Source organism: Rutilus rutilus, assembly GCF_951802725.1.
Source record: "Rutilus rutilus genome assembly, chromosome: 14".
Classification (NCBI taxonomy): Eukaryota; Metazoa; Chordata; class Actinopteri; order Cypriniformes; family Leuciscidae; genus Rutilus; species Rutilus rutilus.
In genome coordinates, this window is record NC_140219.1 from 16953013 (window position 1) to 16978792 (window position 25780).

At 36.5% G+C, this 25780-nt stretch overlaps 2 protein-coding genes across 2 annotated transcripts; one reads left to right on the forward strand and one right to left on the reverse strand.

Moving 5' to 3' along the window:
• Positions 1 to 2942: 2942 nt before the first annotated feature.
• mrpl18 (mitochondrial ribosomal protein L18) lies at positions 2943 to 4406 on the forward strand. The gene is made up of 4 exons (XM_084429483.1): positions 2943 to 3212; positions 3538 to 3706; positions 3876 to 4110; positions 4218 to 4406. The coding sequence occupies exons 1-4, from the start codon at positions 3116 to 3118 to the stop codon at positions 4287 to 4289; spliced, it is 573 nt and encodes a 190-aa protein (XP_084285609.1). The 5' UTR covers positions 2943 to 3115; the 3' UTR covers positions 4290 to 4406.
• Positions 4407 to 7341: 2935 nt separating this feature from the next.
• On the reverse strand, positions 7342 to 23351 carry LOC311303775 (protein phosphatase Slingshot homolog 3). Its single transcript, XM_084430420.1, has 16 exons — positions 23171 to 23351; positions 18045 to 18160; positions 17013 to 17050; positions 16724 to 16907; positions 15976 to 16091; positions 15384 to 15452; positions 14856 to 14921; positions 14277 to 14553; positions 10605 to 10733; positions 10468 to 10514; positions 10137 to 10283; positions 9701 to 9901; positions 8602 to 8758; positions 8398 to 8490; positions 8156 to 8254; positions 7342 to 8041 (listed from the first exon to the last, which is right to left on the reverse strand). Exons 2-16 carry the CDS (start codon positions 18090 to 18092, stop codon positions 7907 to 7909), a joined length of 1806 nt encoding a protein of 601 aa, XP_084286546.1. The 5' UTR covers positions 18093 to 18160; positions 23171 to 23351; the 3' UTR covers positions 7342 to 7906.
• Between the last annotated feature and the right edge of the window lie 2429 nt (positions 23352 to 25780).

Here is a 25780-nt window from a genome sequence, read left to right on the forward strand (position 1 = left end):
AGCAGAGGCAGTCAGGTTTTGATTTTTTATCTGTTGGTATTTGCTAGAATCCATAATACCATGTATCTGAACAAGATGTCCAGGACCTCCAGCAAAAAAAAGGCCCACAACATATAAGATCCAGCAGTATATTTAACCGTAGGCATGGGGGACTTTTAATATAAGTGTTTAAATTTTAAACTCCTGTGAAACAAGAAGTCATAGCTAGACAATTTCATGTTCCTAGTCACCCTGGTGTGCTAAAAAAAGGTAAATATTAATGGGAATGTACTTCAGAGATATTTTACTCGTAAAAAAATTCTAGGGGTGCCAATAATTGTGGCCGACGTGTTTTGGAGAAAAACATTTATTTCATAATGTGATTTCCTCCCCACTTTCAATTCTTTTTCTTCAATGAAAAGTTAGATTGTTGCGAATTTTTTGAATGAAAGATCAAAAGGATAAACAATGCAGATTATTTTTTTATAGCCATTTTTTGATCATATTTACCAGGGGTGCCATTAATTCTGTCCACCACTGTATATATAGTTTTAATCTTTTTTTATTTTATTTGAAATGGAAGTGCTTTCTCCAGCTCTGCTAGCGAACTGTCTGTGGGTTTGCTGTCAGATTCAATATTAAATCCCCCATCCTTAAATAACAGCCTCTTAGCAAAGCGTGCATTACACTGTGACACAATCAAAACAATCCAAGCTGAAATGTGCCACGCAAACTATAGGGATCAAACTGGAATGATCAGGTGCCTTAGAATGATCCAGGTGTCTCTCTTTTAAGTCGCTTGTTTTTGTAAGTCACAGTAACTGAGCAAGCCAGTTTTCTGATCATCATCATTGACTTGGATGGTCATGGTGATCTAACATAAAAAAAATTGTGGAAGACCAGATGTTTTTAAAAGCTTATTTAAAAAAAAAAAAAAAAAGTATTTTTGTACAGGAATGGGGATGTGAGTGAGTTTTTAAAGTTAATGTATGTTTTTAAAGTACACTATAGAAATGAATACTTTTATTCAGCAAGGATGCATTAAATTGATCAAATATGACAGTAAAGACTTTTCCATTATTACAAAACATATACTCAAATAAATACTTTCTTATAAGCATATTAGAGTGATGTATGAAGGATCATGTGACACTGAAGAATGGCTGCTGAAAATTCAGCTTTGCCATTACAGGAATAAAGTACATTTTTTAAATATATTAAAATAGAAAAGATTTTAAATTGTAATAATAGTTCACAATATTATACCGTATTTTGATTAAATAAATGCAGCCTTGTTGAGCAGAAGAGACTAAAGAAACCAAACATTAAAAAATCTTACCAACCCCAAGCTTTTGAATGGTAGTGTACCAGTACATCAAGTACTTTTATCTTAAAGAAAATTTGATTTCTCATGACGTGGCAACTTTAATTCGAAGGTATGTTCTAAAACATGTTTTTGTAAAAAAATATAAATATTTTAAATCCTATAATAAAATGTGTTGTGTCACGTTGCTTTCAATTTTGCTCAAAAGCACTTGAAAGAAAGTTTGTATTCAGCAATCTTTCATTATTTCTGCACCAACCTTGACATTTTTGTATCTAATGAGTCCATTGATTTTCAGTTTTAGTTCTGTCAATATGAAGCAGTGGAGCAAGTAGCAGACAAGGTTTGTGCTTGTGTGAATAATAGCCTTCTGGATATGGATACACACATCACATCCAGGTTACTGACTTGGGCTGTGTTTCCCAAAAGCATTGTGAGCCCAAGTGGATCGTGAGGCCATTGCCACCCAAGCTCTTTACAATCGACTTAGCTCACAATGCTTTTGGGAAACCCAGCCCTGGAATGCAGGAATATTTCATTCTATTCTTTTATTTCCACTTTAGGCTCTCAACATTATTACAATAGTGAGTTTTGTTTTATTTTGCTTTGAATGTGCAGTAGTAAAGTGTTTGTGTCTGGTCCTTTGGGTTGGATATTCACGTAGGTTTAATTTATATGGGACAGAGGAATATTCTTTCATTAACAATCTCTATTGGTGTATGACAAGGGGATGCATTTTAATTAAAGGAGGGGGGAAAACAATTTAGAGGAGTGTACAGTCGTGATTTGCACACCTGCGCACACCCCTCCCCAAAAAGGATTCTAATGGCCTGAAGGAGAATATGGACAAAGAAGTGCTCATTGCTGAGAGCAAGAATTTGGGTCACAGGAACATTCTTGTTCAATTAGCTAGAGAACCATTTATTTTATATTGGGGCACAGTCTCTTTACAGCATGCTAAAAGTGCAGCACAAACAAATTGGCCAAATTAAAATGGCAAGCCATGCAGAAAATCCCTTAATGTCCGGAGGTGAGCCCACCACTGCCTGAAAATGTAGGAGGGGGCTACAAGAAGCTGTGGAGATCCGATGCGAAAAATAGTTTAATTTGACCTATATTCTTTAAATAATCTTCACCAACAGGTGTAAGAGTATGTTGATTCACACGGTTAATCACAAATTATTATTAATCAAAATTAAAGAATAAATATTTTATTTATCATTTATTAAATGAGACGTGTGAATGTAGGCCTACTTAACCTTGATTTCAACTTAATTTTATATGTCAAATACATTATTTACATGTTTAACATGTATATTTAATATACGCAATAGTAGCCAACCTGTTACCCCAAGACAGGAATACCATGATATTACCATATGATGGCCCGGTAGACGCCGGATGAAGGTTTATTTTCCAGGATAAAGTGTACTAGTGCCATCTTGTGGACAGCATGATAATATCTGAATACCCTACCATTTTTAATAAATTGTGGTTTAGGACGTGAAAGAATGTTTCATTGTAATACATTAACTTTCCTTCTTATGTAAAATAAAAAAAAATAAAAAAATGGTTTCATTGTTATTTTCATTCATTTCTAAGCGGAACCCATGTGAAGCCCAACTTTTTTCCCGGAAACACGGAACATTTTTCGTGTGACATCAAAATGGCTGCGCACTAGAGAGTGGTTAAATTCTAATAATAATAAAAAAACTAAGGGTCATGGTATCTCCGTTTGTATAGAAACAACTATAATTTGTCACCAGAATTGAAGGTATTTTTTTATTATTATTACTTTTTTGCAGTTGTCAAATGGCTTTGTTCACTGATGTCTGTCGTAGTGTTCGCACGCTGTTAGGTCAATGTCAGAGATCTGCGGCTGCAGCGGCGTGGATTCGTTGTCAGTCGTGTAAGTAACTGTAAATAACTTGACCCTTCAAATAATTCATTATTTACTCTCTGCTGGATGTGTGTGTTAAACTATACTGGCGACAAAATGGCAGTAGATGTGGAAATACGCAATCTGCTTTCTAAAAAGGAGTGTCGTTTGTGTTTGGGATCAGAAGCAAATAAAATAACTAAAGGAAACAGCTGGAGATTCGTGTGATACAGACGGAAATGTGACCACCTGTATTACATATTGATTGACTGAATTAGAAGAATGGCTGGAACCTTTCAAGGGATCTGAAGATTTATTTAAAAAATGATGCTCATTATGTGTCTCTTTCCACCAGCTCGGAAATACAGTCAGGCGGCACCTGATCCAGAACCAGTGGTTAGTGATAATGAAGCCATCAATAAAACATTTGTTAACCGAAACCCAAGAAACCTGGAACAGATGGCCCTTGCAGTAAAGGATCGAGGCTGGGCTACAGTGTGGCCCTCTAGAGAGTATTATCACAGGTTTGTAAGCATCCCAATTGTTTGACATGGTTTAAAGGAATAGGCCTAGATGTAATTAGTAAAACATGCTGAGCACATCCCTACTAACAGCATCGTAATAGTATCTTCCAGATACAAACATAATTGTACACTGTACATGTATATTAAACGTATGCCTTACCTTCCTCAGGTTGGTGTTCAGACGCACGCAGCATCACATCACAGCTGAGGTGTTCTCAAGTGACTCAATAGTTCCTGTGCTGTCTTGCTCCACGAAGGAGTGGGCATTGAAGCGCGAGCTGGGCTCCACACGGTCTGTAGCGGCTTGCCGTGCCGTAGGTGATGTGCTTGCTCAGCGGTGTCGCGAAGCAGGCATCACACGTATTGTTTACCGTGAGATACCGTGGAAGTTTCGCTCGGAGGCGGTGAGTCATTGAATGCATTTCTGCTTTGAGTCTTCAAATATTATATATTGATGGCCTGTTATTGATGTAAGTGCAGAGACTGATATATGCCTTTTCTCCCACTTCAGAATCAGACGTTCTGGACGGCCATGAAAGAGGGTGGTGTCGCACTTGGTGAACCAAGGCGAAAATTCATTTAATTTTTTTGTTTTATTATTACTATCCTGAATAGTGGCTTTGTCTGTAAATATAAATATTCTCATCTTTCAAACTGTGTGTTCATTGAGTCATTTACAGTTCCATGCAGCAATCAGACTATTTGGATAGTTGAGCAATTGATTTTTTAGTTTGATTCAAATCTGAAATCTTGAAAAATGATTCGGTTGCGCAAGAAAAAGAATGGCATACTGTTTAGTAATGTCATTTGTATACTACCATGAAAATGTTTGGGTCAGTAACATTTTCTTTAAATATATTATATATATATATATATAAGAAATCATTATTTTATTTGACAAGAATGTATTAAAATGATCTAAAATGATAGGAAAGCCATTTATAATGGGACAAAAATGTATTTAAAATAATGTTATTTACACTTTCTATTCATCATAAAATCCTGGGTAAAACATAGGACGATTTCCACAAAAATATTAAGCAGCGTTAGGCAACTGTTTTCAACTGCCAATAAGAAAATGTTTCTTGAGCATCAAATCAGCATATTAGAATGATTTCTGAAGGATCATGTGACACTGAAGACTGAAAGAGTAATGATGCTGAAAACTCAACTTTTCCATCCCAGAAATAAATTATATTCATAAAAATAGAAAGCAGTTAAATTGTAAAAATATTTCCACAACATTGCTGCTTTTACTGTATTTTTGCTCAAATAAATGCAGCCTTAGTGAGCAAAAAACTTGTTTAAAAAAACATTAAATTACATATTTTAAAATAATGTGTGGTACTATAAATCTGCACATCCATTTGACCAACACAAACAGTTAATTATTTATTATATTTTAAGATGGATGTGCAGATGTACTTGCTAGATTGTAATCAATCCACCACCTCCGATTTTTGCCTGGATGCAATGTGTCCAAATAACAAAACAAAAAAAGTTTTTTTGCACAGTTTACAGCTTAGTTCTATTGTTTCTGTCACATTCTCTTGATTGCTGATCTTTCACTCAGTGCATTTGGATTAAAACTAAAAACAATAACTATTACGTGATTTATGTATAACAAGTGGTTCCTACATTATTACAGGAACGTGGTACAGTAATCAAGTTTTCAAGACGTTTTCTGTGCGCAAATATCTGAAGCGCACGTCCAGAAAGCTATACTTCCCAGACAGTGCGCAACTAGCCTATTAAATTGACTTCTCTTTCATGTCTTGTGCTTGAACTGACAGATTCACACATAATTATGTTCTAATCATCATAATCAGAGATATTTCCAGTAATATCTGTAAAAAACTAGTTTATATATACTTTTAGAGTAGCATTATGAAGAATAGAAATATCTTAAAACCTGAAACACAAATTGATGCAAAAACAATGACATTGTCAATTAGATATGTCTCAAGCTCCCATTATAAATTCAATTTAATTTTTAAAGCACAGACAACCTTGTATATCAAATCAAAAAGATACATGTTAAGGTCATAAATAGAAAAAAAGCAACAGCAACTTTGACTTGATATTTAACGCCATCTGATACCAACAATGGAAGTGAGTTGCATTAGAATAAAATTATCACTGTTTTTGATGTTGATAAGGCATGGCACATTATACATTAGGTGAGGAAAATCAGCACTTTGAAGGCTGTGGGTTTCATCGATCACGAACACACAATTTAAGACATTCTTGTGGAAAATAACTGCAAAACCAGTGGTGTCTCAATACTAAGAACATTCCCACAACATAACTTTGGTTTCACAACATTGGCACTTTGTGCAATGACTATACACGTTTCAACAAATGTTTTACAGCAGATTGTATATATACTTTATACATACAGGACTTGTGCTTCACAAAGACAGGCGTAATTACATACAGAACAAACAGCATGCATACAGTCATGAGACATCATGCAAAGACACAAATCAACCACCCCTATAGCTAAAGACACGTATTATGTAGGAGTTAGTTGTGTTAGTTTTAACTGCATGAATATTAAAACCAACAAAAGTAGTTATTTTGGTCCACCTCTATAAACTAAAGGCTCTGAACCATCATGCAGAATGAATAAACAGAACAAATAAGTGTGGCACATTAACATTTTTAAGGAAAATACTCAGGTCTCTTCTCAGGTTTTGTTTCCTGCATACTATACAGGTTAAAAAACAAATATTAGACAACATCCGTTTAATTGAAAAAGACGTGAAAAATAGCTCCAAATTTTAAAAATATGCCGGACATCTGTCTAGCAACTCAAAAGCTTGGGGTCAGTAAGATATATATTTTTTTTTTTCTGAATGAAGTCTCTCACCAAGCCTGCAATTATTTGATCAAAAATACAATAAAAACAGTAATATTGAGCAATATTATTATGATCTAAAGTAATGTTTAAAATAATATTTTTATATACGTTTTAAAATGTAATGTATTCAGGTGATGACAAAGTTGAATTTTCAGCCTCATTACTCCACTCTATCTATCTATCTATCTATCTATCTATCTATCTATCTATCTATCTATCTATCTATCTATCTATCTATCTATCTATCTATCTATCTATCTATCTATCTATCTATCTATCTATCTATCTATCTATCTATCTATCTATCTATCTATCTATAGAGTGGAGTGGAGTAAATATATTATTTATATATATATATATATATATATATATATATATATATATATATATATATATATATATATATATATATATATATATATATATATATATATATATATATATATATATTAGTATAGTAACATATAGTATATAGTAACATTATGTCTTTAGTGTCACTTTCAAATTATTTCATAAAAAGCTAAAAAGTACTCATTTCTTTAAAAAAAAAAAACAATCTTACTGACCCAAACCTTTTGAATGGTAGTTTACATGGAATACTAAAACGTTTAATCCTTGATTGCTTTCTCAATACTTTTTCAACTACTGATCTCCACAGAGGCAATATAAAGCTTCACATTCATTGAGAGGAAACAGCTATAAAGTGGATTATTGCATAGGACTCCTAAAATGAGTGACATCACTCTTTTTAAGAACAAAATGAAACGATATAAGAGAGGATTGTTCGTGTTTCTGTATAATGAGAAATAACAGAAAAAAAAAAAAAAAAAAGTCCACTCAATCTATAATTCCATATTAAAATCTGTGAAGTAAACTGAATTTTATGGCTCAGTATGAAGGTGCAAAGGATACAGAAATATCAAAAGGCACAACGTGACAATTAAAACGGTTCCTTGATCAATACTCACTTGACAATGGGTGGCTGACAGAAACCAGCTGTTGCAGATATTAAACAATCCAACTGAAACTGACCACAGATTAAGAGTTTTGGGCTAGATGGGCAGGTATGGGAAAATTGGTAAGATATCTATTGATATGTAACCATGTGCTTTTGTATGCGTTGCCTCCAAGCGAAGTTATTTAAAAATACAGCAACGATATGAACAGATTCCCTCTGAGTCTTCAAAGAACTTGGAATGATACAATCAGAAGGCTAAGACTTGTGTGCAAGAGTGTCCTTTATATTAGCATCACTATTTGTGATCCTTTTCCTCACCTTATCACTTTTTTATTCCTGCCTCTCCATATTTCTTAACACGACCCCTTTTTTAAGCGCTTCAGAGACCGGCTTCATCCTGGTTTGTGTTCTGTGACTGTCTGCAGCTTGGTCCAGGGGAAACATCAACATGTGTTTTCTGATGAGTCAAGCCCCTTCTTCCGTGACTCCGCCTTCGTTGCGCAGGAGAATATCTCTGACAAACAGGAATTCTTTAGTTAATGATTGCTTGCATGAGATTTGACTTGTTTTTTTTCCCACATATCGATATCAATAAATGTTCGTTGCATTCCAGACTTTTTCCTCTCACCTCTTTTTCGATCCTGTCTCTGTCTTCATCGTCAAGCTGAATAGACTGCATAAGAGAAAACAAATCCATCCTGCCACTTCTGCTGGGGCTGGATGACACCTAGGAAATTAAGTTTTGCAGACATTAAAAAACAACAACAAAAAAAACATTCATAATAGTAAATAAATCCACATAGACATTTAAAACCCTTTAAAATGGTCAAGTGTAATACATTTAACTTGTCTGCCTCTGTCTGGTCTAACCTTATCACTTTCTTGAATGGTAATAAGTGGGTTGGATATGGCTGTCTCTGCCCCATGTGTATCAGGAACACTCTCGTCAAACTGCTCAAAGACCTGAGAATGGCACAGCCATAGAAATAAACATACCCCTGATTAAACCGATTTGAAAACTAAAGAGATACTGAAAAGCATCAAAAGTCACTGTTATAAAACACATCCCCTTACATCCGTCTCCTCTTCACTGCTTTGCTCTTCTTCTGGGCTGTCTGATTCTTCCTCTTTCTGTTCAAGTTCACTCCCTGTGGCTGTTTCGTTGTGGACAGACGGCTGACGAACATCTGACTTGGACTTCCTCCTCCAGAGGGCACTGTGGCGCTGTTTACTGTAAGGCACATTGCAATGTTTGGAATTAAATATAGTACTGCTAACTATTTCAAAATAAGAATAATAAAAAAGGCTGCAGTTGACATTACTGCCATTTCATTCTACACATTGGAAATTGAAGGTCACATTAAATGCACTAAATTGTCGCATAATATGCTGCAAAAAAGCCTCTACAAATTTGTGTCTATGAATGGGTATATTAAACACTTGTAGGAAATCTATTGTGTAAATATATAGTCATGTAGTCATCTGTTTATGCTTCAGTATGTTTCAGGATCCAGTATCCAGAGAGTCGTGTAATATATGCACTACCATTCAAAAGTTTGGGGTCAGTAAGAGTTAAAAAAAAAATAAAAAAAAATATTTAAGAAATAATTATGCAGGAACGCATTAAATTGAATAAATAAAAAGTGAGAGTAAATACATGTTACAAAAGATTCCTATTTCAAATAAAAAGCTGTTCTTTTGAACTTTCTATTTATCCATCACTGGTTCCACAAAATTATTAAGCATCATAACTGTTTTCAACATTGATAATAATACGATTTCTGAAGGATCATGTGACACACTGAGGAGTGAAGTATTAGCTGATGAAAATTCAGCTTAGTAGTCACAGGCATAAATTACATTTTAAAATATATTTAAATAGAAAACCGTTATTTTAAATTGTAATATTATATACTGTATTTTTGATCAAATAAATGCAACCTTGGTGAGTGAGAGACTTCTTTCTCTCAGAGGAGTGTGTATCTGCACTATTCAGTTCCCTTATTTACACACATGGTTGAACAACAATAAACCAGACTTGACTTGACTTGTCTGTACCGGAACATCCATTGAGAAACTACACAAGTGGGAAAGTGTCTGTATTTCTGTGTGAATGCTTGTTTGCATGAATGCACCAATCTCGGTACAGCACCATAATGAAAGCGCAAGTCACCTGGCACTGAGGATGCCACTATACGTATGCAGCTGTTTGAGGAAACCTTCGTTGGGCTGCACTATAGGCCGTCTTTCTCTCACGTGGATGAGGGCTTGGTCTAAAGTCCAGCCCTGCTGCTTCATCAGGAAAGCAATTACTGTGGAGGCAGAGCGAGAGACGCCCATCTTACAATGCACCAGTACGGCCTGTCCACTCTTCCTGTATCATCATCAGTACGAAACAATGACATATAAAACGTTAGTGTGGGAGAGATAGCGCACAAAGACATACTCTAATAATTTTCATAGGGGGTTAAGTATACCATACTGTACATGTGTCTAAATATAAACTAATGCATTTTAAGAGAAGTATCAGTGTAGGAGGTCTGCACACAGAAAAAAACTAAATGCAAGCCAACCATAAACCAAAATAAGGAAGTGTGTGTGTTGAGCACCTTGCTTCACTGATGAACGTGTATGTGTTATTCCAGTGTGAGAGTAGGTCAGTCGCCTCCACATCGTAAACTCTAATATTCATATAGGTGAAGCATTCTGGGAAAAAGTTGTCAATCTCCATGGTAACATTCAGGATGTAGCCCACACTACCAAAAAGAAAAAAGGTATTTTTATTCATCTGCTGCAGAAAATCTTAATTTAATAAGAATAACTAAATGATTTTAAATGAGTACAAATATAATCATTTAATCATTATTTAATTTAAATATTACTTTAAATTACTGAATTATTTTAAAGTATTTTAATCATATTTCAATTTAATCTGTATACTTGTTCTTCTGTAGTTCTTCAGAGTTGGCAGCATTCCATTCTGAACCCTTTTGGGGGGAAAAAAGACAAATAAATGACAGTGTATGTTTGAAACAACAGGATAGTGGATTAGACGGAAGACAAATGTCATCACTCACCAAGTAAAGGTAGTCCAATATTCTGGAAGGTTTGTCCATCTGTGCCATCGTGACCATCATCTCGTTGTCAATATACTCCTTGTAGTACTTCATGTCTATGCCTATTCTGGACTCCAGGGCTGTTCGCACCTACAAACACACAGAAAAAGTGTCTGTAGCTCACCGGCTATTGTTGGGCGCAAGCAACCCTAAAGTCATGGGTTTGTGTTATACATTATATTACAAGACATACTGTACAATGCTTACAAACATCAAATCAAGCTGCTCACTAAAAGATGCCTGAATGTTATATGTTCATACCACGAAGATTCTCTGGATAAGACAGCAAGCCCAGACACATTAACCTTGAGTAAGTTCTAGAATAAGAGAGTCTTTAAAAGGTGTGTCTTCAGGCTTACACTACCGTTCAAATGTTTGTGGTCGGTGAGATTATTTTTGCTTCTTTGAAAGAAATTAATAGTTTTATTCAGCACTGACACATTCAATTTACTTAAACTTTCTATTTATTCAAAGAATCCTGAAAAATAAAAATGTACAAAAATTGAGAAGCATAACTGTTTCTAGCATTGATAATAAGAAATGTTCCTTTAGCAAAAAAAGAGGATGATGATTTCTGAAGAATCATGACACGGAAGACTGGAGTAATGGCTGCTTAAAAAAAAAAAATCCAGCTTTTGGCATCACAAGAATATCACACACACACACGTATATGTCTGGTTCACTATCTTTGTGGGGACTCTCCATAGACTTATTATTTTTTATACTGTACAAACGGTATATTCTATCTCCTTACACTAACCCTACCCATCACAGAAAACTTTCTGCATTTTCACATTTCCAAAAAAACTCATTCTGTATGATTTATAAGCTTGTTTACCCATGGGAACCTCTAATTAGGTCCCCACTGTGACACGAGTCTGTGTGCATTCCGGTTGAAGTCCGCACACGCACACTTTATTTTATTATTATTATTATACACTCACCTAAAGGATTATTAGGAACACCATACTAATACTGTGTTTGACCCCCTTTCGCCTTCAGAACTGCCTTAATTCTACGTGGCATTGATTCAACAAGGTGCTGAAAGCGTTCTTTAGAAATGTTGGCCCATATTGATAGGATAGCATCTTGCAGTTGATGGAGATTTGTGGGATGCACATCCAGGGCACGAAGCTCCCGTTCCACCACATCCCAAAGATGCTCTATTGGGTTGAGATCTGGTGACTGTGGGGGACATTTTAGTACAATGAACTCATTGTCATGTTCAAGAAACCAATTTGAAATGATTCGAGCTTTGTGACATGGTGCATTATCCTGCTGGAAGTAGCCATCAGAGGATGGGTACATGGTGGTCATAAAGGGATGGACATGGTCAGAAACAATGCTCAGGTAGGCCGTGGCATTTAAACGATGCCCAATTGGCATTAAGGGGCCTAAAGTGTGCCAAGAAAACATCCCCCACACCATTACACCACCACCACCAGCCTGCACAGTGGTAACAAGGCATGATGGATCCATGTTCTCATTCTGTTTACGCCAAATTCTGACTCTACCATCTGAATGTCTCAACAGAAATCGAGACTCATCAGACCAGGCAACATTTTTCCAGTCTTCAACTGTCCAATTTTGGTAAGCTCGTGCAAATTGTAGCCTCTTTTTCCTATTTGTAGTGGAGATGAGTGGTACCCAGTGGGGTCTTCTGCTGTTGTAGCCCATCCGCCTCAAGGTTGTGTGTGTTGTGGCTTCACAAATGCTTTGCTGCATACCTCGGTTGTAACGAGTGGTTATTTCAGTCAAAGTTGCTCTTCTATCAGCTTGAATCAGTCGGCCCATTCTCCTCTGACCTCTAGCATCAACAAGGCATTTTCGCCCACAGGACTGCCGCATACTGGATGTTTTTCCCTTTTCACACCATTCTTTGTAAACCCTAGAAATGGTTGTGCGTGAAAATCCCAGTAACTGAGCAGATTGTGAAATACTCAGACCGGCCCGTCTGGCACCCACAACCATTCCACGCTCAAAATTGCTTAAATCACCTTTCTTTCCCATTCTGACATTCAGTTTGGAGTTCAGGAGATTGTCTTGACCAGGACCACACCCCTAAATGCATTGAAGCAACTGCCATGTGATTGGTTGATTAGATAATTGCATTAATGAGAAATTGAACAGGTGTTCCTAATAATCCTTTAGGTGAGTGTATATGAAAAAAAATTAATTGTAATATTTCACAATATTACTGTTTTTAGACAGCACTTATGGTCAAATAAATGCAGCCTTGGTGAGCATAAGAGACTGCTTTGAAAAACAATCTTAACGAGTTTTGAACAGTAGTGTACTTTGAATAACCTTAAAGAGGCCATATTAAACAAAGTCCAAGCAGACAAAAACAAAAGTGTCGTTCAGAAATCGTCATGTTTGTGACGTCACTATTTTACCAAGGTCTCTGGTCATTTCAGTACAGCGCTTACATACTGTGTGGCACATTTCAATGTAATATGGCTCACAATGTCACAATGAAATCCTGGCTTTGCAAAGCAGCTGTTGTTGAAAGATGGACAGCAAACCCACAACTCCGTAAAGTAAACATTGTTGAATACATATGCAAAGAGGTTAAGCAATAGGTTAACCAATCATAACAGATGTCATTTTCATACATAAGATCTTAAAGTAAACATGAAATTGCGTTTACAACCCATTATTATTATTATTATTATTATTTGTAGTGCTGTCAATCGATAAAATAAAAAACAAAACTACATTAATCACACGTTTTTAATATAATATAATCGCCAAATTAATGTGGAAACAACATAAAGATAGTATATTTTAAATAATTGTTTACCGGCATCTTTTTAAGAAACAAGGCCATTATCACTGATACTTAATACAGTTACTAATGTCTCGATGAAAATAATTCACCCCCCCCCCCCCCCCCCATGTAAAATGTATTTTTTTACATTTATTAAGCTTCAAAAATATATAAACTTTTAATTTAAATTAACTTAAAACAATCCTCACATAAACCAATAATAAATGTCATATTTACCTGTGAAGTTATCAAACAGTCTGCGCTGCATAAATTATAAATTAAATCCTTATGAAAGCTACAAAAGTTCTTTAGTCGAGAGTATGGAGTAATTTTTTCTGTTCACTTCGTTCTTTGATTAACTTTACTGACAGACAGCATAAGTCTGCCGTTACTAGGATCTCACACGCGTCTCATTCCCTCACAACTCTTGAACGACTTTATTTAACCCATTTAAGACTGCTCTTTTGAGGATACTCGACAAAGCGGACATTTTGGCATAAATGTTTGTGTTATTGTTCGTTCAAGAGCGAAAGAGAACTTGATTCTGGCCTGCGCATTCTCTTTTGTCTTATCGCTTGAATGGTTTAAAAGCATCTGCATGAATAAGAGCGTGATCATATAATGTAACGCTAGCCAAAGGATGGCAGAAAATACGGATGCTGCGTTAAATATTTTAACGTGTTAAACTGGACAAAGATTTAATCGCATGCGTTAACGTTGACAGCACTAACGTTAGTTATAATACAATCGAAATATAGGGTGGAACTGATTGGATCATAAAAATGGGTCTATAGGTGATTGGAGGGAGATCATCATGGGATGATGTTTCAAAGGCAGAGAAAAGACGCTCTCTTTCATTTTACCTGCTTTGAGGTAATGTTTTCCAAGTCCTCAGTTCTCATGATATCTCGTAGTTGGGCTTTGATCTCCCTCTCCACTGACTCCCGATTGGACGCTGAATTTTTTACGGTGTGCTTCCTGACTGACTCCAGGCCAGTCATAGCCCCCCATTCATTAAGGCAGTGCTGGTCAGATTCCACATGTTCTCTGTAATGTTGTGCCCACTCCAGCCCGCAGCCAGGTATGACAGCTCCACGCACGGCCCGTTCACAGCAGCCATGCAGCGCCTGCAACACTGACCTAGTGCAAAGTGAGAGTATCACAGGACAGAGAGTTGTGAACAAGCTATCGACAAACCACAAACACATTTTCAACGTTCACAGAGCAAATTGGGAGACTTTATACAGATGTCTAGCAGGGTGCATGTGTTGACTTACTAATAGCCAGAAGAGAGACAGTTAAAGCAATAGAATATAAAATAGCATTATAATTGAAAACAAAGAATTAAGTGCGTGTAGGCTGCAAGACCAAAGTTGCATTGCATATTGTTGTTAGTTGAGGAAATTGGTAGTTTCCTCAGCACTTCCTGCTTTAAAACTTACCACATCGTCTGAATGGACACAGGCTTAAAGATTCGTGTCACTTCTGCAGACGTCACACTGAAACCTCTGTAACAGAACGAGTGAAGCAAACTGTCAGAAAAGCAGAACCCTGAGGCTCAGGCTTTAACTGTGTATACAGTTCTGCTGAACTGTGCAGATAAAATATAAAGTGGATTTTTTTCAGTCAAACTGAACTTTTGATTGAAAATGTTGTTTACATTTTATGATTTTATATCCATTTACATTGCTAATAACAGCCATGCTTCAATGTCTGAAATGGTGACAGATTCCTAATTTTCAAAAGAAACAAAACCTTTGTCCTTGAGCTCATTTCACCTTACAAACCAACCGCATGAAACGTGAAACCTGAGATTGATGATAAGATAATGATTTCAAGATTACTCTTTCATAGTACTATAATTCAACTTTTAAAATCCCATACAGTAAATGTCATGTTATGCCTTTATTATCATATGTTTGCACTTATGGTTTCTGTCTGGTCAGAATGATTCAGTTTTATGGTCTTACCCATCTCCATCTAGGTAAACCTGTGTGTCACTCCATATGGGCAAGACAAGACCAACAGTGCACTCATCACTAAGGAAGAGTAAAAAAAAACAATGAGTGAGAGACATATCGTAACAGCCTTGCTGAAATATAATGTAAATTTTTATGTAAAACAGTTTATATTTAACGGGATAGTTCAGCCAAAATGAAAAAAACGTATTATTTACTCGTCCTGATGTTGATGCAAAACAATTTTACTTTCTTTTGTGAGACACAAAATAAATGCCTTACTGTTTTTGTCCATACAGGTTTGGAATGTCATGAGGGTGAGTAAATGATGACAGAATACATTTTTTTGGGGTGAACTATCCCATTAAAACGGCAACTAAACATTTTTTTTTTTAAATCTGCACATTCCCATTCCAAAAAAAAAAAAAAAAAAGCAGCCTACTTGAATCATTTGAGGTTATCAAAAATGCAATAATATTTAGGCTGTAAATCTGAGATATACAAATATTTAACACATCACACATACAATTGAATATTTATGGATTTATCTCTAATGAAATAAAAGCTTCTGATGATGACTTGATAATATGGTTCATAAACCTACCTGTTTGAGCCTGGAAAGTCCATGCCAAGTAGTAGGCTCTCCTGTTTTTTGTCAAGCGTGCCTACTATAAGCAAATATCTCAATCTGACTGGGCTCGACGACTCCAAACGCACAGCCTGAGGCAGGGAAAAAGAGAACTTCAGGGTTAATGTATTTAAATGAGACACAGAAGTCTGAGCTGGATTCATTAGAAACATTTTAAATTACACAGCAATTAAAATTAGATTTTTTTCCATCATTACAATTCAAGCACAGCACTCATGCATGGCTATGTAAGACATGCTGTTTTTTGATAAACAGATTTACTCAGTAAATTGTATTGTGCAACCGTGTTCAAAAACGAAGTCAAAGCAAAGCGGTTTATTGTCATTTCTGCGTAACAGAAGATGTAACAAACAGAAGTCTCTCCAGAAACCAAATTGCAGAACATGTGACGTTACTTATGCTAAACATAGTGTCGAATAGACACGGACAGTAAGAACAAGCACTTCTATAAATTTGTCTGAAACAGACAATAAATAGAGTAAATGCATGCTTTCATCAACAAATTTCCATTATTTTCCAGTCATTTGAGATTATAAAAATAGGTTGGGCTTACAAAGAGCAATTTCTAGTTGATGATATAAAGACATTCATATTCTATATAGTAAAAAAAAAATAGTAATCTATATAATTTTTCTATGACCATAGAGACCCTAAGCATAGAAAGGCAGTGTAGTAAAACAAGTGTCGTTTGGGGGATCCTAACCAGTTTGACTGTGTCCTCTGGTCGTAGTAACGAAATCATTGCATGCAAATGTCTGCGCTGAGTGTCAGAGGCTCGGCCTCCTTGCCTAGGACCAAGTAGAGGGGGTACGGTTTCTTCATGTAATCCCTCCCTCTCCCCCTCTTCCACCAGGAGCACTGCCCCCTTGACCAGGGCGAAACTTTCTCTGGTGTGCGGAAATGAAAAATTAATCAGCAGCGCATTTCTAGAGGAAACACTATATACACTTAAAATACACATGAATCATTAAAGCTGTATCAGGAACCTTCACCTTTTCTGAAGTCTTCCTTGTCTTGGGATAGGCTCATCCTTGAAAATAAAATGAAGTGGATTACAATAGATTAAACTAGAAGTAAAGGAACATCATAACTCTAAGATTTACCCAGAGAACGGTGATGTTAAAAATGGGTGGTGGGTGAATTGATTAAGTAATGCACTTAATTGCAAACAGAGACCGGTAGATTCTGCTTGACTCCTTTGGATCATCTGACACAGTAAGTGCTATTTGCCAAAATGGCCACTTTTAAGCCTTTTTTCTCACCCATAACTCATTCTGAGATGAGCGACTGGGGGAAATAGAAAAAAGGAAAACACAATGACAAGGCGTTTTGACAAAAATTGTCAAATTGTAATGCAGTGAGAGTATGATAAGACACTGAGGAAGTTCATTCTAAAGATGATTAAGGGAGAAACAGATAGAGTGTGAGAAGACAGAGAGAAGGACACCAAAGAGGCTGTTATCAGTGTTTCTATGGAATGAAAGAGGAGACAGTAACATTACCTGTTATGTGACTGACGTGTCCAGACAGAGACAAGTAGAAAAAGAAGAGAGGGGGTGGAAAGGAGGAGCAATGAGGTTGTACATTAAAAATCCGGTGAGACTTTACTCGAAATAGTCTGAACATAGGGTGTTATAGAAGAAGATACATAGTATGCACGGGTTATGGGTGAAAAAGGAATCTTATGTTAGATAATAAATACAACGCCTAACACACAATCAAAAGAGACAGAATGATTAATGGACAGCAATAAAAGTTATCAGGCACTTGGTTCTTGGCTCTTTAGCAGAATCCTCACATAATTCTGGGGCTTTTTTTGGAATGGATTTTCAGATTCACAGCAAGTTTGGGAAGCGTTTGGAATGCTATCAAGAAGACATTCCTCCTAAATATACATACATTTGTGTGCAGAAAAAGGTGTGGAGTAACTAGACACACATGGAGGGAGTGGGAGTACGGTTAAAGAACATGTGGAGAACTGCAACTGAAAATTTTCTTCTGTTTTTAGACGCAATAAAACTCACTGGTGTCGTGCAAATAGATGGCGTTCTGTGCAAGGTCAGCAAAGCCATTCCACAGCCAGGTATCCTGCTTTAACACCGGCAGACGAGTCAGAGCAGCTCAACTGAATGAAAGTTTACTGGGTTGAGTAGAAAGAAGAAAAAAAACAAATGACACAATGTATGATGCACGGTACCAAGTGCAAAGATGTGATACCGAATCAAGACTGTTTAAAGTGCAACTAGACTGAATTACTATAAAGTAGGGCCGATACCGATTTTAATAAACAACTATTGGCTGATTCTGATACCGATATTTGTCACTTGCTCTCTTATTTTAACTTTTATATTCAACAATATTATTGATCTGACTGCACTGACGCTGTTGTATGAGAACTGAACTGAGCCAGACAATTAATTTTTTTTTTTTTTGCAGAACTGCTTTTAGATGAAATGAACTAATTTAATAATTCATGATCTTTACAATGGAACTGAATCAACGCTGAACTGACTTCAGCTGAACAAGAGCCACAATGCATTATTTTTCTGTTATCACTGTAAAGCTGCTTTGAAACTATTTGTATTGTATAGCCTAAAGCGCTAAAGGTTACTTGACTTGAGTCATTGAGATTATTATTTTGATCATGCTTTAAATTAGCAAAGTTAAAAAATGCATGCATTAAGGTATAGCCTACTAGTTTATTGCTGCATCATAAAAAAAAAAAAAATTCTACTGAACATGGAGTGGATCCATTTAACATTCAACAGGCCAACACAAATAAATAAATACAACAGAACAAAGAAGCATATAAAATAAACTGTTTTTCAGGCAGGTCTAACAGTACTTTTCAGGTACAGAAATAAAGTAAGCAAATGTAAAATATATTCTTCATTGTATTAATTAAATATACATTAATCCTTATTAAAGTTACAAAAGTAATTTAGTCAAGAGCAAAGATGTTTGATAACATTAAAACAGACAGCAGTGCAACTGGAATATTAGGCTGCAGTCACTTTAAAGGGATACTCCACTTTTTTTGGAAATAGGCTCATTTTACAACTCCCCCAGAGTTAAACAGTTGAGTTTTACCGTTTTCGAATCCATTCAGCCGATCTCCGGCTCTGGCAGTACCACTTTTAGCATAGCTTAGCATAGATCATTGAATCGGACATGACCATTAGCATCTCTCTCAAAAAAAATGACCAAAGAGTTTCGATATTTTTCCTATTTAAAACTTGACTCTTCTGTAGTTACATCGTGTACTAAGACCGACGGAAAATGTAAAGTTGCGATTTTCTAGGCTGATATGGCTAGGAACTATACTCTCATTCCTGCGTAATAATCAAGAAACGTTCCTGCCGTACCATGAGTGCAGCAGGCGTAATGATATGACGCAGCGCGAAAAAAGTGGAGTATCCCTTTAAGAACTGCACGGATTCAGTATACTGTTACACATGCGTTTTATTTCTCAACTATTTACATTAATTTAAGACATAACAAACTATGTTAATAAGGATATTCACCAAGATGGGCATTTTAATATAATTTTGTGTGAATTGGAAGTAGTGAAAGAGAACTCAATTCAGTATTTGCGTACTGTCTAAAAAGAATTGATTTTTTTTTTTTTGCTTGAACATTTAAATTTGCATGTCTTAAAAACATGTGCAAAGAATAAACTTTCGTGAAGATGCAGCACTGGCCCAATCGGGACAGTGACAGTTCTGTCAATTGTCCCAAACATTGCTCACGTTGTTCACACTGGTCACCAGGCAGTCCTTATTGTCAAGCCCAACTGTTTTTTGTTCAGATGTGATTTTTTTTTTTAGCAAGTATTTAATTATTTTACCCCGAGAAAAATGTTGGATTACGCAAAAGATCGGCCGATAAATATGTAAGGGTTAATGCCCGACGAGGTGTCCATTGCGCGGTTGCCTCCGCCGAAGTCCATTAATACCTGACAATGGGCACCTCGAAGGGCATTAACCCGCTTATACCATGGTCACTTGCCAAATAACACATTTTTAAAACATTAGTTAATATTTTAATTAGTTTTACAATCGAAATCTAAAGTTTTTACAAACAATAACTTGGTTTCCCTGGTTACGCCTGACGGTTTATTTAGCAACCAGAGATATTTATAGTCCGCTCAGCTCGTAGAACCCTTCAGTTTAGCTAACTTACGAGCCAAAAAGTAAACGTTTTTTTTTTTTTTTTTTTTATGTAAATTAGGCTTGTCTAGCCATGGGCGTTACACTTTCGTTTTTTTTTAACCTATAATTAAAACACACAGGTAAGTTAGTGTATGACGGCTGGGCTAACTAGATGTTTGTTTTGATACATTAAAGTGTAAACGGATACTTTGACTGCCTGTTGCTATGGTTACTCACAGCTGATGTAGCCAGCGCATTTATTTATTAATTTCGAACGGTAAACAGTTTCACACAGAAATCTGTGTCCTCTATCACTTTTTAATGGACACCCTGCAACCAATCAGAATCGAGTATTCACCCAGACCATGGTATAATGAAGGTCGATGCATTTTTACTGTAGAGCTGGTAAGTCCCGCCCCTTCCGCTAACCCCACTGGACCTCTAGGTTGAAAAATCATCAATGCAAGTGAATGGGAGAAAATAATTATTTTCTGGTCCCGTTTGAATTGTGCCATGAATGTGAACATATGTTGTCTGTGAATTTTTTATATAATCTTTTGTGTGAAGAATGCTACAATTTAGCGGGTAGAAGTTTGATACGGTTAGACTTTGTGTGAGAGCACTTTGTGGACTACAACTCTTCGCTGCTTTCGACGCGTTTGAAACGTCACCACCACTCGCACACGGACACTAGCTCACGGATCCCGCTAAACATGGCTGTGTCTTTGGTGCACTTCACCGCCTTCTTTCAGGGAGAGGACAAAATCGTTGAGGTTGGCGAAAACCACAGGTAAGTCAACTTTATGGGGTGACGTCACATAGGCGACATGTAGTCTTTCTCGTTATGTCTCTTCCACAACTGCTAGCCGAAGAATCATACCATATACTGTCAAACTCGTAACATGAAAGATTATATAAAAAATTCACAGACAACATGTGTTCACATTCATGGCACAATTCAAACGGGACCAGAAAATAATTATTTTCTCCCATTCACTTGCATTGACGATTTTTCAACCTAGAGGTCCAGCGGGGTTTTACGGAAGGGGCGGGACTTACCAGCTCTATAGTAAAAATGCATCGACCTTCATTATAGAGCTGGTAAGTCCCGCCCCTTCCGCTAATCCCCCTGGACCTCAAAGTTGAAAAACCGTCAATGCAAGTGAATGGGAGAAAATAATTATTTTCTGGTCCCGTTTGAATTTTGCCATGAATGTGAACATATGTTGTCTGTGAATTTTTTATAGAACTTTTCGTGTAAAGAATGCTACAATTTAGTGGGTAGAAGTTTGATACGGTTAGACTTTGTGTGAAAGCACTTTGTGGACTACAACTCTTCGCTGCTTTCGACGCGTTTGAAACGTCACCACCACTAGCACACGGACACTAGCTCACGGATCCCGCTAAACATGACTGTGTCTTTGGTGCACTTCACCGCCTTCTTTCAGGGAGAGGACAAAATCGTTGAGGTTGGTGAAAACCACGGGTAAGTCAACTTTATGGGGTGACGTCACATAGGCGACATGTAGTCTTTCTCGTTATGTCTTTTCCACAACTGGTAGCCGACGAATCATACCATATAGCCTACTGTCAAACTTGTAACATGAAAGATTATATAAAAAATTCACAGACAACATATGTTCACATTCATGGCACAATTCAAACGGGACCAGAAAATAATTATTTTCTCCCATTCACTTGCATTGACGGTTTTTCAACTTTGAGGTCCAGCGGGGTTTTACGGAAGGGGCGGGACTTACCAGCTCTATACCATGGTCTGGGTGAATACTCGATTCTGATTGGCTGCAGGGTGTCCATTAAGCAGACTATTCAAGTTAGAGAAAGGAGATTGTTAACCTTCAGAAAGTGTTTATTATCAACCCAAGGGAATTTTATTTGAGCTGTGTATTTTCCATTCACTTCATATAGTGTTTGCAGTTATGTAACATGGTTACAAATTCAGATTTTAAAAAAGATGTCGCTTAGAAGGGGCTAGCTAGTTTGGATTCAAATACTGGTTTGTGGATAGATACTGATATGATGACAAATTTCTCACAAATTTAGCACTGCAACTTCTGTGCAAATTCTGAAAATGAAAATAACTTTATTATTATTTATCGAATGAAAATTTTGAAACGGAAAATGTGGGACACAGCTAGGTAAGTTCATAAATTACAATTATAATTAATCAAAACAATTTCAGAATTTAAATTTAAAGTTTTTACTAAAATTAATTGAATGTAAATTAAATTGACTGTCCAAATTATGACATTGTAGTATTTAATTGTTAATGTGAGAATTGAGTCAGAAGGTCAAGACATCTAAAGTGGTACAGGCCAAAATCACCATAAAATGTTGATAGGCAATAAAACGTCTTAAAGTCTTAAAACTAAATAAACAACTGGGATTTGTGCTTCTAATGTTTTTTAAAAAAAATCGAGGGACTCCCAAGTGTACTGTATTCGTGGAATGTGCCATAAATTCCCAACACATAACTAAATCATGTAATTGAACAGATAACCGAAATTAAACAGCCAAATGGTTCTGCGGTCTAAGATGGAGACATGCCGTGAAATTGTTTTTGCCATATCCTTGACACATCACAAAAAAGCTCATGTAAACCCACACACTCTGAAATATCACAAGATATCAAAATATCTGCTCGAAGTGTTGAATATGTGTATGAAGCTGTAATTATAGCGTAATGTGCGCGTCATATTGATACAGTCTGCAATGCTCACGCATTTAACATACTGTTTTACGAGACAAACTTGGAATCTATGCATGATAGATATTTCAGTTTCACCGCTGCCTTGAAAAATGAATCGATAAATTATGCCACATACCTAATATACCGCTGATTTGTCGGTCTGTAGACTAATGCTTATGCTTATGGAGCTCCAACACAGCTGTTTTAAACAACAAGACTCGAGGCTTGTCATTGCCAGTTCCTTAAGAAAAGCAAAGGAGGGCGGACTAAACATGAAGAGTTCGCTTACCTGCCGCGTTGAAACGCTTCGGAATTACAAGGATTCCCTCTTAAATGAATCTTTCTCAATAAATCGTGTTAGTTATTTTAATCCCATGACCACAACTTTTACATTGGTCCAAAATACATTTAAAGGGGAAGGCAGAGCACTGTTTCACGAAACCAGGAAGACATATTCTCGGCCGAGAAAAGTAAATGTGCCCTTAAATGGAGAGGCGGATCGGGAGTAATTCGTCTATTAAAGAGACAGTGACATAGTTATTTCTTGATAACTAAAAATAAAAAATAAAAACATGAACTGATTCAACCTTCAATTTGGTCGGTAAATAAGAGATAAAAATCTATATGTTCAAGTCATGGTTTGGTTAGCCTGCAGAGGGGTTTTGCAGCAGTAGCCTACAAGATCTGCATATTAAATAAAAATACGTTGTTGACTAAATATTCTGTTAAGAAATAACATTTCAGCTAATTATTTCTTCGCCATTCCCACATTAAAATGTATAAATCCATTGGCTAAGTAGCCTAAATGTTGAAAGCTTGCTTTTTTAATCTCTTTTTTAAAATCTATAGAACATTTGTCACGTCGCACAGCAGTTTTAACATAAATGCAACATTGTGAAATATTGGGAGAAACACTAACAAGAAGTGTTTACATAAAATGTTTATTGTTAACACAACACCCCTCATCTTGCAATTGCCGTCATTTTGCTGCCAAAATCTCTATTGTGTAAATGTCATAAATTCTCTATTGCAGAGTCTATAATAGGCTACTTTATACAACAGTTATTTTCAGACATTGAATTTTATTGGCAAAAAATGTCAGTTTGTGCGTTAGTGGTGAGGATTTCAACAGTTTACATGTGCCAGTAGGTGGCGCGTGATTTTAGCTGAAATTATGTACTGGTAATACCAGGGGGGCAGGGTTTCATATTATTTTGAAGTTTCCCCGGGCGCCGCCATTGGCTAGCGGACCCCCACCTGCTGTTAGCATCCCATTGACTCCCATTCATTTTGGCGTCACTTTGACAGCGAATAACTTTACATCTGAGGCGTTTAAAGACTCCATTTGTCCATTATTTATTTCTAAAGAAACACGGAAATGTATAAAAGGCTCCATTACCTTGTATATATGGCCCCGTAGAAACTATTTTTGTAAAAATAGGTTAACGATTGCGTCATAACCACGCGACTCTCTGTCGCACAGTAGATAATTACCGTATGGACAGGAGGAGAAGCTCACGGGCAATCGGGGGGACGTGGAGGCAAAGTGACAAAATAATTAATCAGAATACATAGCAAAAGTTTCTCCTGCTCCTAGCTCATGGACACCTCCTACTCACACTCTCAGTCTCTGCAAGTTTTGTAAGGGAATGCTTTAGATTTCTCTTGGCACAGCTACTAGAAGACAGACGGGTTGCTCACGTCACATCTACATCGTCAAGCTCAGTTTGAGTCTGCGCAGTACGCTCGACCCCCAGGAAGTAAGAGCTTCTAATTGACTTCACTTGTCTCCGTTGAATCCAATGGGGTCGCTGTGTCCAGTTTATATACTGTCTATGGGTAATACACTCATAGTGACAAATATTCAAAGTGTATTGTGACAAATCGAACACTTAACAATTCCAAACTTCTACTTGAAATATGATATCATCCTTTACAAATAGACACACACAACGAATGATGATGAAAGTACTGAATTGACATTTTGTTATTTTCTCTAATTTAAGAAGTGTTGTTCAGCCAGGTAACGATCCGCCCCTTCCGATACATAACAAATGGGTGGAGCTTTCGTCTAGCTCCTCCTCGCTAGACGTCCAGCGAGGAGGAGCGAATGCAATTTGGTATTGCGAATGAAATTTTGTTGAACAGCTCTGACCAAATCCACAACTCTATCCCTCCACCACATTAGACGTCCAGAGAGGAGCTGAAAGTCATTTGACTGCAGTGAGTAACACTGCACTTCTGGGTCTTCTTCTTTTTATAAAATATAAAAAACTTTGCAGGATTTAGGATGCTGACATTAAAATGGCGTCATGAATCGCAGTCTGTGAAAGGTCTGCAGACATCCAAGTGGAATACACTATGTCTTGTTGCGTTTTTCACTGATTATTCACATTATTTATACTACAAAAAATAACTTCTAAGTAGTTTCACTTATTCAACACTGATTCATTCAGGAATGACGCCACTCACTGTGGGCTAGGCCTACTGAACTGAATTCAGGCGTGAATAGTTGATTACTGTCAAATAGACTGCATGAGTAGCCTAATGAGATGTTTGAAATGTAGGTCTATCCAGTTCATGAAATTAGTAAATAATAACTGCGTGAATTCTTAAATTAGATCATGAAAACACCATGTGGGGGCCTTTTGTCTCAGTTCAAGGGTCTCATTTTATTTATTTATTTTCTAAATAAAGACGATATATTTTACCCTATACATTTAAATGAATTACTTTATCTTACCAACACTGAGGTATGTTTGTTTATTTTTCCGTCACTCTATTACAGCGTGGAAAACACATTTTTCAATTAAGAAATTAGCAAACATTCACAGACCTAAAGTAATATTTTGGTAATACCAACCTCAAGAAATAAGATCATTGAACAGCAGCGCCACCG

Bases quoted from the DNA above. Each gene is read 5' to 3' on its own strand.
- mrpl18 (XM_084429483.1), top strand. From the start codon at position 3,116: ATGGCTTTGTTCACTGATGTCTGTCGTAGTGTTCGCACGCTGTTAGGT. The intron at 3,213-3,537 runs GTAAGTAACTGT...TCTTTCCACCAG, and splicing joins GTGGATTCGTTGTCAGTCGT to CTCGGAAATACAGTCAGGCG. The intron at 4,111-4,217 runs GTGAGTCATTGA...CTCCCACTTCAG, and splicing joins GGAAGTTTCGCTCGGAGGCG to AATCAGACGTTCTGGACGGC.
- LOC311303775 (XM_084430420.1), bottom strand. From the start codon at position 18,092: ATGGCTTTGCTGACCTTGCACAGAACGCCATCTATTTGCACGACACCA. The intron at 16,092-16,723 runs GTTAGGATCCCC...TCCCTGCCTCAG, and splicing joins CAGAGGACACAGTCAAACTG to GCTGTGCGTTTGGAGTCGTC. The intron at 8,255-8,397 runs GTTAGACCAGAC...TTAATTTCCTAG, and splicing joins CCATTCAAGAAAGTGATAAG to GTGTCATCCAGCCCCAGCAG.